The sequence below is a fragment of the Lepidochelys kempii genome, chromosome 10, assembly GCF_965140265.1.
Source record: "Lepidochelys kempii isolate rLepKem1 chromosome 10, rLepKem1.hap2, whole genome shotgun sequence".
Taxonomy (NCBI): Eukaryota; Metazoa; Chordata; order Testudines; family Cheloniidae; genus Lepidochelys; species Lepidochelys kempii.
Window position 1 is genome coordinate 32,591,279 of NC_133265.1, and position 16,072 is coordinate 32,607,350.

Here is a 16,072-nt window from a genome sequence, read left to right on the forward strand (position 1 = left end):
AAGTCTTTTGGGTCATTCCCAGTCACTGCTGCCTGTTTCCATCCTGATGATCTTCCCCAATTGCTGACACATCAATGAATCATGTCACTGTCGGGCCATATGGGGCACCTGACAAGCACACACCAGTGATACGGCTTAGGGCTTGATTCTGTACAGTGCTGAGCATTTCTGGAAGTGCCAGGTGCCTTCACTTCCCACTGACATTCGCAGGAGTTAAAGCTTGCAAGACGGAGCCTTTGGCTGGGGAGCTAGCCCATGACTATACGTTCTGGGGGTTGGAACGTGCCTCTGACTGGCCCTTTGATTTTAGGAATAAAATGACCCTCAAGCCTGTAAACATGATGGAAAGGGACACGGTCAATGTAAAAACAGACACCACTCCTTGGGCATGTTACTAACACCTTAGATGATTAAAGGGACACTCTCAACTTAAACCCATCACTTTTCTCTTGAATGTTTTAGCTGCTTGCTAGAAGTGGCAGCTAATGTCACCGAAATGGCAAGAGATTAGCCCGAAATGAGGCTTTTCTCTATTTTCCCAGTTCTGTGTACATGATCCATTTGACAGCACTTTGCATCATCAAGCTCACCCTTCCACAACAGTCAGGTTCCTGAACTGCCTGGGTGAGATTTTCATCCAGCAACAGGAGAAAACAATTTCTTTTAAAATGGAAAATACGTGGCTGTAAAACCCCCTGCGTCAGCAGGGGCTGGACCCAAAAGGCTTTCAACATCACGTTCTGAAACTGCCTAAATGTCAAGCTGATGCTGTCCTTTTCAAGCTGAAATAATCTTAAAAATCTCCCCTGCCTGTCCCCATTTTTGCTGTTTACTTGGGCAGTTTGCACTTTACATACAGCAAACATGATTGTTTCCTTCTTATTTGAAATGTTGCCAGATCCCAGCTGCAAGAGACACAGGCCTCGCGTTCACGAGAGAGATGCAGCATCACTCTAGCAGCTTCAGTACCACACACAGGTTATTGTGGAGACACCTGATCTAAACCACCAGCCCATAAGAGCCTCCACATTCTCCTCTCCACACTCCTGTGGCTTCCCAAGGCCAAGCTGGATGCAGTGGTTACCTATTATACTGGAGCAGGTAGCTTATTGCAGCTATTTGAGGCTGCAACCAGAGCAGCCAGCCTCTCCAAGGAGCTTTAGACTTGAGGCCATTTTAAAGGAAGAGCTTGGGCCAGGGGAAAGGCACAGTTCCTGTTTCTGTCCAGCTCTCATTCATGATTAGATCAAGGCTGTTTGGTTTGGATGTTTGGCACCACAGGGGAATGTAGCCGGGGCTAGGGCTGAACAGAGAGGCAGGGATCGTCTGTTGACCTGCCCTGTTAGCCAGGTTAGAGCTCTGCACGAATTGCTGCTTCACTGAGGCACATGCTGGTTTTGAACTTCATCGGCCTCTGAGAGGTGGGGTGGCCCTCTAGGGAGAGGGAACTCAGGGCAGAGCCAGGAAGGTCCTGCAGGGAGCCCTAGGAACAATCCGACCTGGGGAGAAAGCTTAGGTGGAGGTTTCTACTCTGTTATTCTTCTTTGAGTTACTCATCAAGCCCAGCCCCATGACAGGGGTAAGCTTGACCCTTTACGACCAGGGTACACACCGTCTGGTACACAGTTACTGTTGACATTTCAAAGAGCACTTCACAAACCTAGACTGCAAGACTGGGCTGCGTTATGAGGGCCACCTTCCCCTTGCCTCCTCTTCCTTGGGCTCTCTTGGGAAGAATTAAATGTAGAAGGCAAGTTCCATTCGTGGTCATTTCACTGTGAAAACTAACTGCAATAGACATTTGCGCCTCAGGTTGGAAATAGAATCCAAGAGCCTTTCCCCCAGGCTGCTGCACTTATATGCAGCTACAGCACCTTGGGCTAAGCTGGTGTTAGCTCCGTAGGGTTTGCTTAGGTCAGTATTCGGAGGGGAGCCCTTCCTGGAAAAGTGGGAGTTATCAGAAGCGGTATTTGCGGGAGACAGCCCGCTTTCCTCCATTTCGGGGCTACACCCATGCCCAGCATGATATTACGGGGCTGTATCTTGGATGAGATCTAAGACTAATTTCCGACCATTGCTGGGAATTAAAAATCCTGTGGCAGTTTCCATAAGTGCAGGGTGGCTGTGTTCCAGTTTGAATGCTCGCATTCTGTCTATCTAAATCCCATCTGAGGCTTTCATCTCTTGTCCTAATCTGGTGTGTGGTATTGCTGTGCACTACTGAACAGCTGCCATGCCACCCTGCCCCAATCCTCCCCAGAGCTGGCTGCATTGCACTGGTGGGAGAAGCGATTGCTGGGTCTTTGCTAAGGGTCTGGAAAAGCGCTGCAGGAGGAAAAGCAATACGACGCCGAGGTCAGGTATTGATATGAGCCGGCCTCTGGCTGATTATCCCTTTGGACACAGCCATCTCAGCATGGCTGGACCCTCAACACAGCTGCACTGATTTCTGGACTCAGTGAGGAGACATGAGCAATCACATGAAGAAGTTTCCATTAAATTGGCATGGAAAGCATTGAGTGATGCTTTTATGCCTCTCAGGATCTCCATGGCAATGGCTGTGTCAGTAGAGCCCCTAGCCTCTCATCCGATGGAGAAAAGGGCATTTTGCCTATTTAGCAGGGTGGAGAAAGTGTTCTGGCTCACAGGCATCACAAGCTGATGTTGATAACTGCCCGGCGGCATATGGACTCTGGGCTGCCCACGGTCTGTATTGCTGGGGACAGCCCAGGATGGGGCGTGCTTGGTTTACTAACAGTTTTCCAGGCAGGTGCAATTCACCTTCTGCACTGATCCATTCAGGGAGGAGACATCAGCCAACCTCAGGATGGTGCCACGGGGCAGGCCCTTCCCGATCGCTATGCTGGACACCTCCCCAGGCATCAGAGTGCGGTTCCAGATGGCAAAGCCAGCCAGGCGTCCCACAAAGGCTTCTGAGGGGTCAAACCCACCCCCAACCACATCCTGCTCCTGACCCAGAATGAGCGACCCACCAGGGGGGATCTCATAGCCCTCCTGGAACTTGGAGCCCGTGGATGCTAGTCTCCTGTCCACGTAGAACCAGTACTTGCCCTGGATGGAAGACCAGATGACACACATGTGGTGCCATCCGCCGTCCAGGACCCACCCCACCGGCAGCTCCCGGAAAGCTGGGTCACCAATGACGAAGTGGATGGAGGCTGGGGCCGCGGTGTTCCGGCCATGCAGGACAAGCTTGTTGTCATTCTCCTCTGTGGCGTAGGACAGGATGGTGCCCAGGGAGTGAGCGTGGGTGCTCACCCAGCTGCAGACTGACAGCTCGTGCAGGCTGGTCTGGAAGCCCTGGCCAAAGGTGGCAAAGTTTTCAGTGGAAGCGTTGGGGAAAAGCAGCATGGAATCCACATTGCAAACTGGAGAGGAGAGAGAGAAAGCCACAGTCATGCCTGTCTCGAGCGCGTGGGGCTGCTGCTCATGCCTGCACTGTGACGATGGACCAGCCTCCTGCCTCCCTTCCCCGCCCCGCCATAAGAACATAAAAATGGCCATACTGGGTCAGACCAAGGGTCCATCTAGCCCAGTATCCTGTCTGCCGACAGTGGCCAATGCCAGGTGCCCCAGAGGGAATGAACAGAACAGGTAATCACCCAGTGATCCATTCCCTGTCGCCCATTCCCAGCTTCTAGAAAACAGAGGCTAGACACACCATCCCTTCCCATCCTGATTCCTGGCTAACAGCCATTGATGGACCTAACCTCCATGAACTTATCTATTTCTTTTTTTAACCCTGTTATAGTCTTGGTCTTCACAACATCCTCTGGCAAAGAGTTCCACAGACTGACTGTGTGTTGTGTGAAAAAATACTTCCTTTTGTTTGTTTTAAACCTGCTGCCAATTAATTTCATTTGGTGACCCCTAGTTCTTGTGTTATGAAGAGGAGTAAATAACACTTCCTCATTTACTTTCTCCACACCAGTCATGATTTTATAGACCTCTATCATATACCCTCTTAGTCGTCTCTTTTCCGAGCTCAAAAGTCCCATTCTTATTAATCCTCCTCATATGGAAGCTGTTTCATACCCCTAATCATGTTTGTTGCTCTTTTCTGAACTTTTTCCAATTCCAATATATCTTTTTTGAGATGCGGTGACCACATCTGCATGCAGTATTCAAGATGTGGGCATACCCTGGATTTATACAGAAGCAATATGATATTTTCTGTCTTATTATCTATCCCTTTCCTAATGATTCCCAACACTCTGTTTGCTTTTATGACTGCTGCTGCACATTGAGTGAATGTTTTCAGAGAACTATCCACAATGACTCCAAGATCTCGTTCTTGAGTGGTAACAGCTAATTTAGACCCCATCATTTTATATGTATAGTTGGGATTATGTTTGCTAACATGCATTATTTTACATTTATTAACATTGAATTTCACCTGCCTTTTTGTTGCCCTGTCATCCAGTTTTGAGAGATCCTTTTGTAACCCTTCACAGTCTGCTTTGGACTTAACTATCTCGAGTAGTTTTGTATCATCTGCAAATTTTGCCACCTCACTGTTTGCCCCCTTTTCCAGATCATTTATGAATACGTTGAACTGCACTGGTCCCAGTACAGACTCCTGGTGGACACCACTATTTACCTCTCTCCATTCTGACAACTGACCATTTATTCCTTTGTTTCCTATCTTTTAACCAGTTACCAATCCATGAGAGGACCTTCCCTCTTATCCCATGACAGCTTACTTTGCTTAAGAGCCTTTGGTGAGGGACCTTGTCAAAGGCTTCCTGAAAATCTAAGTACATTATATCCACAGGATCACCCTTGCCCAGATGCTTGTTGACCCCCTCAAAGAATTCTAGCAGATTGGTGAGGCATGATTTCCCTTTATCAAAACCATAAACTTAAATCAAAACTCTTCCCCAACAAATAAAGTTTACCTATGTGTCTGACAATTTTGTTCTTTACTATAGTTTCAACCAGTTTGCCCAGTACTGAAGTCAGGCTTACCGGCCTGTTGTTGCTGGAATCACCTCTGGTGCCCTTTTTAAAAATTGGTGTCACATTAGCTATCCTCCAGTCATTTGGTACAGAGGCTGATTTAAATGATAGGTTACAGACGACAGTTAGTAGTTCTGCAATTTCACATTTGAGTTCCTTCAGAACTGTTGGGTGATACCATATGGTCCTGGTGACTTATTCCTGTTTGATGACCCCACCATAAGTGAGGGTCAGTCAAGGACTGCTCTCCCTGCCCCCACAGCTGTCTGAGCGCAGTGATCACACAGTTAGTCACCCTCCCTTTCACCTGGCATAGCTTTTCACCCACATATTTTTCCCCCACCCCACCTAGATAATAATCCCTAGTGCCTCCATCTGGGGAACCCCAGGTGCTTCATGAACATGACACACAGGGAGGCAAAAGGCCAGGTTTTCAGTGGCACAGAGTCGTTCTGGCCGCTCCGCAACTCAGATGAATCAGCCAGCAGGTGACTAACCCCAAGTCACACACAGAGTCTGTGCCAGAGCTGGGCCCAGCTAGAACCCAGCTCTCCTGATCCCCAGCCAGGGCCTGAGCCCCCAGGCCATCCTCCCACTCCTAGCAGGCACAATCACAGGCATGGCAGCACCTTGCATGACACAGAATTTGGGGCCATCAGTCCTTGTCCTAGAATGGCTCTGTTGGGGGTGACATGAGTGAGCTAGCTGGGGGGCAGCACCCCCAGCTCCACTCCCTCACTCAAATCCCACCAGCACAGTATAGCATGCTATCACTAACCTCCCCCGTGCCCTGAGCATCAGCCGGTGGAGAGCTAAGCTGGCCAGTGGAGACAGGATGCAGCCATGGATATTGTTATTTGCACTAATGATTCAGCCAGGAAGAGGCTGCACCCTCCTTGCAGGACCTGTCTGGTTGTCTCCTGCTCAACCCTGTGGAGTTCCAGGTGCCTTGAGCTGTCCTGCAAACCCCTGCTGAGTTGCTACTTCCCCAGCAGCATTTCAGTGAGGGCCTGTTGTTTTCAACAGAGCAACCCCCAGAGAGCCATGCCACTGACCCAGAGCAGGCCAGAAGTTCCCTGAGCTTGAACTATGAGAAATGTCACCAGCCCAGGAGAGTGTAGGCTCAGGTGGAGATGGATAGCCAGCATGCAGCTTCAGAAAGTCACTCCGGTGGGAATGATGCCTCTGTGGGCGCGTTATAACAACGATGTGGGTGGAACCAGACAATCAATCACTATGCCCTGGAATGAACTCACGCCGCAAACTGATCAAGACAAAAACCCTGCCCCACCTGGCGGCAAAGTGATCACTCCATGTCTGACCTCTCAGGCTTCGTCCTCAAAGGGAACCTGCACCACACCTTCCAAAGACAAGAGCCATAGGTTCTGATTCGGTGGGTGCTCCAGTGCTCAGCACCCATTGGCAGCCCCACCAATCAGCTCCTTCCCCTCCCCTCCAGCGCCTCCCGCCCGCTGCGTGGGGGAGGAGCGGAGGCAGGAAGAGGCGGAGCAAGGGTGGGAAGAGGTGGGGTGGGGGTGGGACCTTGGGGGAAGTGGTGGAGGAGCCTGGGGTAGAGCAGGGGTCGAGCATCCCCCGGGAAAACCAGAAAGTTGGCACCTGTGCTGGGAGCTTCAATTCATAACTTTGCTAGGGACTAAAAATCATGGACCTGATAAAGGCATTGGATTTGAGGCTTATTACAACAAACTGTAACTCACTAATCCCCCCCCTCCCCGTTTTTGTCAGATGACTACTGTGGTGTTAACGGGCCACTTCACCTTGAATGGTCCCTTGGACTTTGTGCTAACTACTTCTGCTAAACTATCTGTTCCACCTTGTATTTAGCTGTGACACTCTGAGAGCCTTTCCCAGCCCGGAGGAAGAGCTCCTTGTGGCTCGGAAGCCTCTCTCTCTCTCTCTCGCACAGGAGTGGGCCCAATAACAGATATCACCTCCCGCACCATGTCTCTCTGGGACCCACACGGCAACACCCATGTTGGCCCAGAGCTGGGCAGGGGCTGAACCTTTGTACAGCAACAGTGCCACCCAGTGGCTGCTCCACAGTGCCTCGTGCCTGCTCTGTTCTGACTGATAATGATGGCACTAGCTGGGGCGACAGCGAGAGTCTCCTGCCGGTGGATCCACGCAGCCTCATGGTTTAACTGGCTCAATGAACCCTCTACTCAGCCGGCTGTCCTCCTTTCCTCTGGTCGGGTCTATGTCACGGCCCTGTTTGATCTTGGAGAGGCCGTGGGGATGGAGGGAACAGGGGTGTGACACCTGTTTGGATGCAAAAGAAGAGACACAGCTCGGTCACGGCAATAGCTCAGGAGTTTGGGGAGACGGGATGATCTCTCAGCCCCTGCCAAGGAAAGATCCCCAAAGGCTGTGGGCATCCTAACAAGAAAGCATCACCAGGAATAGCTACCTCTGAGCTCATCCGTCCATCGGCCCCCAGCCCTCCCAGACACCATCTGTTTCTGGTGGAGCCAAAGGCCTGAACAAGAAGTTTAAACTTTATACAGGAGACAAGGGGGAGGCAGCGGAGGACCCTGAGTATTCAAGGCTGCAGAGAGATCAGGGAGGCTGAGGAAGGAACACAAGCCCAGAGGTGATGCAGCGACAGCAAAGACTCTGTTCAAGGAGCTTAGACAAGGAGGAGAGACAGGAGTCAGAGAGGCTGGGTGGTTGCGGTGGGTTTTTTGGTGGATGGGGCATCCTACCAGGGGCTTGTCCATTGAGGGAGAGGAGCCGGGGGAGGGAGGGACAGCGGGGGCTGGGGCCAAGGGCGGCTAGGTTTGCAGGTCAGAAGTGGAGATTAACTGAGAGATCTCAGAGTCCATGAACAGGATCCAGAAGGAGAGGGGGAGGGACTGGGGAAGGGGAGAAGTTCACACCATCTCTTGTCCAGCCCACCCTCTTCAGTGCCCACCCCCAACAGAGTGGGGTTCGGAAAGGCCCAGAGAGCAGCTTGCCTGGTGCACTGGGGATCCCCCTTACAGACCGAGCCTGAGCTTGGGATTCCAGGGAGAGCCCCCGTAGCAACGCTGCTGGTGAGACCCCTGAGCGACCCCCTCCAGCAGAGCCTGACGGCTCCACTGCTACATCTGCTAAGCATCCCCTCTCCCTCAGGGCTTCCCGCACAGCGCCCTGAGACTCTCCCCACTCTGGGCTCTCCACTTCTTGCTCTGTGATGGTGGGGACATGCTGCAGAGTAAGCAGTACTGAGGCCAGTCAAATCCAGAGGGAAAGAGAACTCAACAATCTAAGATCTGTCAGCTTTGCTGGGCATTGAGAGCCCAGCACTACACAGCTGCCTGTGAAACCCTGTCAGGGCGAGCAGAGAGATCCTGAACAGCACCGTCTGGTGCACATGGGAGCAGAATGATGCTAAGGCTGAGAGGGACCATAGAAACCCAACAGAAAATTCTGCTTCATGCACGTGGAAAAATATCAACACTCCCAACTTCCAACCCCCCCAGCACAATTCCCAGCCAGCTTGGCTGGTGCTTCAAAACCCAGCATGATCTATAAAAGAAGCCAAGTTGGTCCAGCACTTGTTGGGTGATGTGTGGCCAACCTTTCTGATGGGAACTGATGGGTAAGGTGGTTTATTTATGGTTGGTGTTTTAAGAATGACAACGCAACTGGACAGCTCGGCTGCTGAAATCTTTCAAAAATCTCTGCCCAGAGCATAGGGCCTGAATTCTCACTGACACTACAGCCATCTAGATTGCTCTGGCAGCGTAAAGGGGCCAGAAGGGGGCTGGGGGATTACATTTACACTGACGCACAGCCCCTTTACGCTGCCAGAACGGTACAAGGGTACCCTAGCACAACTGAGAATTCAGGCCTGGCCATGGACAACTTCAGCCCCAAAGGAATTTGTTTGCCAAAATTACGAGCAGCTGACAAAAGAGGAGTTAGACTGGAAGTTGTATGTTGCCCCAATCACCTATAGAAGGCGTTCCCAAGAACCTGCTGCAATGCAGCGTATGTGCCTATATCGCACGTGCCACATGTGCACAATTACGTATAAAAAGAATGTTAAAAAAACATAAGGACGGCTGCACTGGGTCAGCCCAATGGTCTATCCAGCCCAGGATCCTGTCTTCCAATAGTGGCCAGTGCCACGTGCTTCAGAGGGAATGAACAGAACAGAGCAATTTATCAAGTGATCCATCCCATCGCTCAGTCCCAGCTTCTGGCAGACAGAGGTTTAGGGACACCCAAAGCATGGGGCTTGCGTCCCTGACCAGCTTGGCTAATAGCCAGTGATGGACCTATCCTCTGTGAGCTTATCTAATTCCTTTTTGAACCCAGTTATAGTTTGGGCCAGCACTTGAAAATTAGGAAATATCAGATTTAGAGTTGCCCACGCAACCTTAATTTGGCCCCATGTGCAGAAAAATAGTACGTGATCATGTAATCAAAGTTCTAAGGCATATGGACAGAGGGGTGGATTAAGTTTACAAAGGCAACCACAGACCTGGCATTTCCTAACTTTCAAGTGCTGGATTTTGCAGCCTAAATAATGTAGGTCTTTTAACATAATTTTTTGTATGTAATTTCCTAGGTTATTTTTAAAAGGCAAAATAAAGCCAGATTCTATTATGTGCAACTAACACAACCTCCCCATCATGCATCAGTGTGTCAGGGCTTGAATCCTAAACCTTCAGCACTACATCGCAGCCTGCTACCATTTGACATGCAAGTCTAACGACATTAGCTAGCAGCAAGAGAAGGCTGTAATCCCATAGTGGGGAGAACGGTCTGTTGGCACCATGTGCTGGGTCCAGGGGATGGTCAGGAGGAGTCCAACCTAGTTCTCTCTCTTCCCGGGACAAAGAAAAGGCACCTCTCTAGCCTGAGGGGTTTTGGTCTGCTGAAGATCAAAGGCCTGCTGCAAGCAATGGAGGGCTGAGCTTTCCTTCTACAAAAGCACCCCCTAGCATAACATCATGTGGGTATGTGTGTTGGGGAGACAGAGAGAATGTAAAAGGTTTCAACATACTTGTGCCTGGCTTCTTGGGTGATGGTGATTGCAGCTGCTCTTGTGAGATCTGGGCCACCCTGCGGAGCTGCTGCCTGGCAGCTTGTGGCTCTGGCACAGTGGGGGTCTCTGGCTGTCTCTCCTGCCTGGGGGTCTTATTCCCATGGAACAGGCTACTCTGCAGCCCCCTCTTTGCAGCCTGGGCCAGGACCTGCTGCCTCTTCTCCTCCAGCTTCTTCCTTTGTTTGTGCTTGGCATGCAGCTTCTTCACGCTGTGTCCCTGGCTTCCCTCTGCCTCCAGCAGCTTGTCACGGGGTGTCTGGTTAAGTCGCTGGGCCACAGCCAGCTCATGGTGCCCAGATGCCAGGATCTCCTTGTGCAGCGTGTTCTTCAGCCGCTGCTCCAGAGCCTCCAGTTTGGTTCCCTGGCTCCTACTGGCCTCCCGCAGGCTCTCCAGCTCTTTCTGTAGGGTGTTCCTGCTGGCGTGCAGGGTGGTGAGGTCTGCCACGTGGCTTGCAGTCTGCAGAGTTAGGTTGGACAGGAGAACGCTCTGCTGCAGCCTCTCCCCAGAGCTCTGCTTGTGGCTTTCGCTCAGGGACTCAGCCAACGAGGAGAGTTTAGAGTTTAGCTTTTTGGTTCTTTTCTGTAGCTTCTTCATCCAGATTTTCAAAGAGCCCAGGTCCTCCTGCAGGGCGGCATGTGACACGTTGAGAGCAGCCGTGATGGTGTCGTACTGATCCGCCAGGTGCCGGAACCTGGTGTCGATGTTGTAGGAAATGTTGTAGTTCCCGGCGATCCCCTGGAGATGCAGCAGTGTCACCTCCTGAAACCGCCGAAACTGCAAGACACCCAGAACCCTGAATGATTCCCAGCACTTAGATCAGGGATCATTTCTGGGCAGGGCTGCCGAACGCAGGCTAATCAACCCTCCACAACCCCAGGGACTTACGCAACCCTTGGACCGCTGGGGAAACTGACACACAAGCATTAAGGGCTAAACTTTTACAAAGGGCCTCTAATTGCAGTTGCTTTGGTTATGGTCAGCTCCCACTGACTGCAGTTTGGAACCAGCCCCAAAGGGGTCTCACACTGAGCACCCTCACCCAGAGGCACCACAAATCTGATGCCACTTTTGTAACTAAAGCCAAAATCTAGGGTTCAACAAGGCCCCCCAGTGTGGCAGTGGCAGAGCTGGGCTTGGAATCCAGCCCTTATCTACATAACCAGACCTCTCCAGATGAAATTCAGCCATTGGGTGAGTCACGGAGTCTAGAGAAACCAGGTATTGCCTTCACACAGGACTGCCTGCTGGAAAATGCAAAATAATATCAAAATGCCCCGTAACTCAGATTCTCATTGCCCTTTATAGCTCGCAGGCCGCTAACCCAGACACTTCCCAGGAACTCAGCCCGCTCTCTGACTGGGGACTCTCTCCTGCCCTCGCTGGAGACTGGATTCGATAACCTAATCAGTGTTCTCCCATTTCTAGTTTCTGGGACACTATGTACATGTGATCCATACACACATCATAGAAACAGGATCATTCACTCTTTGGTCATTGCAACCCTGACTCTTTGCTTGTGTCATCCCCTGGAATCCCCGACATCCAAGCCCAGGGGGTCCCCAGCCAAATCTTCACAGGACAGAGACATTTATCCCAGCAGTCCTGTCCTTTGATAAGTCACAAAGGGGCCTGGATCTGCTGTGCAAATCAGTGAGCCAGTGCCCTGTTGTTGGCACTTTCCTCAGCAGAGACCAACAGCATTCAAAAGTGAACCCCTAAAGCTTGACCCTTTGATCTAAAGTTAGACACCTCAAGAAACAGTCTGATCTGTTGTGGTGCCGAGCAGCCAGCAGCTCCCAGAGATCTAGCTGGGAAAACGCTGGCTACGTATCTCTAATGGCTATCACACAGACTCATACATCTGCCCAGACATTACAGTCTCCTCTAGGACAACAGAGAGTCAAGACTCAGGCAAACTCCAGGCAAAGAGAAGGGAAGTTTAGCTTGAGTAAAAACCGTGTAAGTAAAGGGTGTTGATGTTCTGTATATTCCGGGGCTGCCCCACCACCCCGCCCCGGGCAGAAGCCCTGAGTCCCAGCAGGCAGGCCCGGCTCTCGAACTTCTGAAGATTATCATATGCGGCTCAGAAGGTCAGTAAGTTTGGCCACCCCAATATATTACATCCATATACTTCTACAGGTAAGTTCCAGTGCTGGGCCAGCTGGTGAGACAGGTACTGTAGGAACACATGGATAGACATGCTGATATCAGAGGGATACACTGCAGACCCTTTGGAGTAAGTAGGTCTGACTCCTAATGAAGTCAGTAGGATTTGGCTCCGTCTGTCCAATAGCAAAGAGTCATGAATATTCACCTGCTCCTCGAGTCGCCTAAACCTTTCAAAGAATGGCTTTCTCTGCTCCCTGGTCCCGGCCTCCTGCAGCAGACTCCCCTGCAGACACACAGCAGCAAGAAGAAGGCAAACAGGCAGCATTTTCCTCGCCCAGCGCGTTCAGCAGCAGAGAGCCGGGTGTCGCAGATCCTTCTGGTAGCTCTTGAATTGGAAGAATGACTTTGGTTCAGTGTCTGGCTTCTGTATTCTCCTCTGCATCTCTCTCTCGGGTTTTTGTGGCTGATCTCACTGGTTTCCCCTTCTGATGCAAGGGGCTCATGTTCCTCCCACCAGGCAAAAAGCAGTCTGTGGTTTCTCCTCAAAATAGATGAGATATGCAGTCTCCCCTAGCATTCCCCGGGAGCCACGTTTAGCACAGAAGGCAGTGCTTTTTTCAGGATCAAGCCGGCTGGCGCAGGGGCTCAGCTGATGGTTTGTACTGGGGGAAGGGCAGTGTTTGCACCGCTCCTGTTTATACAAGCACTTGACACCCCCTGGCCCAGAGTCAGCTGTGCTGGTTTATGTCCCATGGAAAATCTCTGCATGCAGGAGGCCAGATGGGTTTTGCAGAAGTGCGTGGGGCCCATATCCCGCCCTGCTGTCTCCTGCTGGCGCTCCCCTTGGTTTGAGCCGAATCAGCAACTTTTACTGATGGCTTCCACTCAGCACAGCTCACCAAGACATTAATAACAGACCCAGCAGCCATGGTCACCAGTAGATCTTGGTCTACATGCACCAGAGCAGGGCTATATTTGCACCAACACTGTTTTCCCTGCAAAGGCTCCAGGCCAGGCCTGCTGGGCCTCCCAGCTGCCCGGGATCAAGGGGCTGCTTCCTGCTGAGCATGTCCTGGGAGCTGGAGGCAGGAGGAGCAGCAGATGCTCAGCACCTCCCAGCACGGGTTCAGCAGGCCTTAAAGCACAAGATTCCCATGTATCTTCAGGCAGAGCTGCAGTCTTTTTTGGTGCAGTCAAATTCCCCGGATTGCAATAAAAACCAACTCCTCTATTGTGAGATGGGGGGTAGGGAAGCCAAAGAATGGGGCTGCCCTGCTTGGGGATAACAATCATCCATGCTAGCTGACCATCATTGCCTCTTCAGGTGGGCCAGGGGTAAAAGAAACACAATGATATGAAAGAAGGGAGACTTTCCGTACAGTCACATCAGCTCTAATGGACAATATGGACCCTTGCTGGAGGCCTGTGGCCCAAGATCCTTTGCTCCCTGTTTGCATTACGAGGAAGGGCCCTGCCTTTGAAACCAAGCCCATGAGACGTGACCAGGGAATGCGAGCTGAACTTCCTAACTGTCAAGAGAGGAGGCACGGCAGCAATGAGCCAAGTCTAGAAGCAAGGGAGAGAGGGGAAATCTGCCACGCCAGCCAGAACCAGTGGCAAGCAGGCCCAAGGCTGAGGAGCCCGAAAGCAGAGCAACCCTTCCATGGACAAAGAGCAAATCAGCTAGCGGGTGTAAACCCTGCTTCCTCCTGCTAACAGCACTAGGGACAGGATTGGGCCCAATGCCTATTCCATGTGCTGCAGGGGGACATGCAGGGAGCACTATACTCTGTGTGGGGCCGGTGCCACAGAAACCTGTATTCCTTGCTCCTTGCCGCCTCCTCCTCTCTCTGTGATCCAGGGCAGAAGTCACCAGGTGAGAGCCAAGCATTCTGCAACTTTTGTGTGTGTGTATTGGGGGGAAGGGGGTGGGGAGCATGGAGCACCTCCATCCCACCCCGAGCCTCCTTGTGGCAGCAGGTGGTCCTGCAGCCTGGAGCATAACTCAGTGGTTTGAGCATTGGCCTGCTAAACCCAGGGTTGTGAGTTCAATCCTTGAGGGGGCCATTTAGGGATCTAGGGCAAAAATTGGGGATTGGTCCTGCTTTGAGCAGGGGGTTGGACTAGATGACCTCCTGAGGTCCCTTCCAACCCTGATGGTCTATGATTCTATGTATATACATCAGTCCCACTGCAAGACTTGGCCTGTGACCTTTCTCAGCTGAGGTTGTCAAGCAGAGTTTCACTGGTTCTCTCTCAGGAGTCAGGTATTTTAGAGGCCTTAATTCTGGAGCCCAGGGACAGGCAAACTGCCAACTGAACGCCGAGGCGCCTGATGCTCCCAGCTGCTAGTCCCTCTCTGTCCACTGTGGCATCAGCTGGCCTTTGGTAGCTGGGGATGGGTGGAAGGTCTCTCCTGTGGCAGGTTGTGGCTTCTCTCTTCCCCGGTCAGGACATGGCTCAGTGAGCAGAGACTCCTCTTCATGGGCAGGGGAATTCGGTGTGCCCAGGTGAGGCCCTCCTGGCTCTGCTTCGCCCACTCATCCTGCAACCTTCTCTCTCAGGGCACGATGACACTGCAATCGCTCCTCAGCCTGCAGCTTGGGTAGACATGCCCATGCCAGCTTCACCCACCTTGGCGCAGCTAAAACCAGTGAGCACTGTATGTCCTCAGGGTCCCCTCCCCAGTGTGCTTACACAGCACACACTGAAGCCCGGGCCCCTGTACAGTAACTCCTCACTTAACACCATCCCGGTTAACATTGTTATGTCACTGATCAATGAGAAAACATGCTCGTTTAAAGTTGCACAATGCTCCCATATAACTTAGTTTGGCAGCCTCCTGCTTTGTCCACTGCTTGCAGGAAGAGCAGCCCGTTGGAGCTAGCTGGTGGGGGCTTGGCACCAGGGTGGACCAGCAGCCCCCCTATCAGCTCCCCTAAGTTCCCTGTGTGGCAGCTGCCCAGCAAATTACCAATTGCCGGGCAGTTCAGGTGTCCCTCGTACCACTGCCGTGTGCTGCTCCTACCCTCTGCCTTGGAGCTGCTCCCGGGAGCCTCCTGCTTGCTGTGTAGAGGAGCGGGGGAGAAAGAGGGGTGCTAATGTCAGGGTGTCCCCCTCCCCCTGCTCCTGTACCCCACCTCCACAAAACAGAGAGGTGGATGACAGGGCTCAGGACAGAGGGAGCTTACTGGCAGCAGCTGCTGTCTCAACTTGCTGATCTACTTAAAAAGGTAGTGTGGGGTCAGGGTACTTAGATTGGGGTCAGGGTACTTAAAGGGGCAATGCACATTTCTCTCACACACATGGTGTGTGTCTCTGTCTCACTCTCACACACACACACATGCACTTCCCCCCGCACTTTGGAAAGTGGAGGGAGTGGTGTGCTCCAGCGGGATAGCCTGGGTTCATCACCACTTTCCGTTTCCAATATTTGCAGCCACAGCCATGCTGTGTCTCCTCCCTCCATTCGTGCTGCCTTGTAGAATGTGAGGCCACATTAACAACAAAGTGTTAACCCTTGAGGGCTTAGCCAATTGCTAGTTCATCATTTAGCAATAAGGCATTCCCTGGGAAATATCCCACCCTCTTCCACCCTCTGACTCCACCACCTTAACCAAGCTTCACAATCATCATTGCTATGTACAGTATTAAATTGTTTGTTTAAAGCTTATACTGTATATATGTGCATATATATATATATATTATAGTCTTTTGTTTGGCGAAAAAATTTCCCTGGAACCTAACGCCCCCCAATTTACATTAATTCTTATGGGGAAATTGGATTCGCTTAACATCGTTTTGCTTAAAGTAGCATTTTTCAGGAACATAACTACAACCTTAAGCGAGGAGTTACTGTAGCTACACGGCTGTTTTTAGCCATGCTAGCACCGGCATGTCTCCCCAGGCAGCAGTCATACCTCAGT

At 51.6% G+C, this 16,072-nt stretch overlaps 1 protein-coding gene across 1 annotated transcript; it reads right to left on the bottom strand.

Moving 5' to 3' along the window:
- Positions 1–2,751: 2,751 nt before the first annotated feature.
- Positions 2,752–12,471, bottom strand: PTX4 (pentraxin 4). The gene is made up of 3 exons (XM_073361413.1): positions 12,352–12,471; positions 9,995–10,811; positions 2,752–3,389 (listed from the first exon to the last, which is right to left on the bottom strand). The coding sequence occupies exons 1-3, from the start codon at positions 12,469–12,471 to the stop codon at positions 2,752–2,754; spliced, it is 1,575 nt and encodes a 524-aa protein (XP_073217514.1).
- Between the last annotated feature and the right edge of the window lie 3,601 nt (positions 12,472–16,072).

Bases quoted from the DNA above. Each gene is read 5' to 3' on its own strand.
- PTX4 (XM_073361413.1), bottom strand. From the start codon at position 12,471: ATGCTGCCTGTTTGCCTTCTTCTTGCTGCTGTGTGTCTGCAGGGGAGT. The intron at 10,812-12,351 runs GTGAATATTCAT...GGTGTCTTGCAG, and splicing joins TTAGGCGACTCGAGGAGCAG to TTTCGGCGGTTTCAGGAGGT. The intron at 3,390-9,994 runs GTATGTTGAAAC...TCTCCTCTCCAG, and splicing joins ACCCAAGAAGCCAGGCACAA to TTTGCAATGTGGATTCCATG.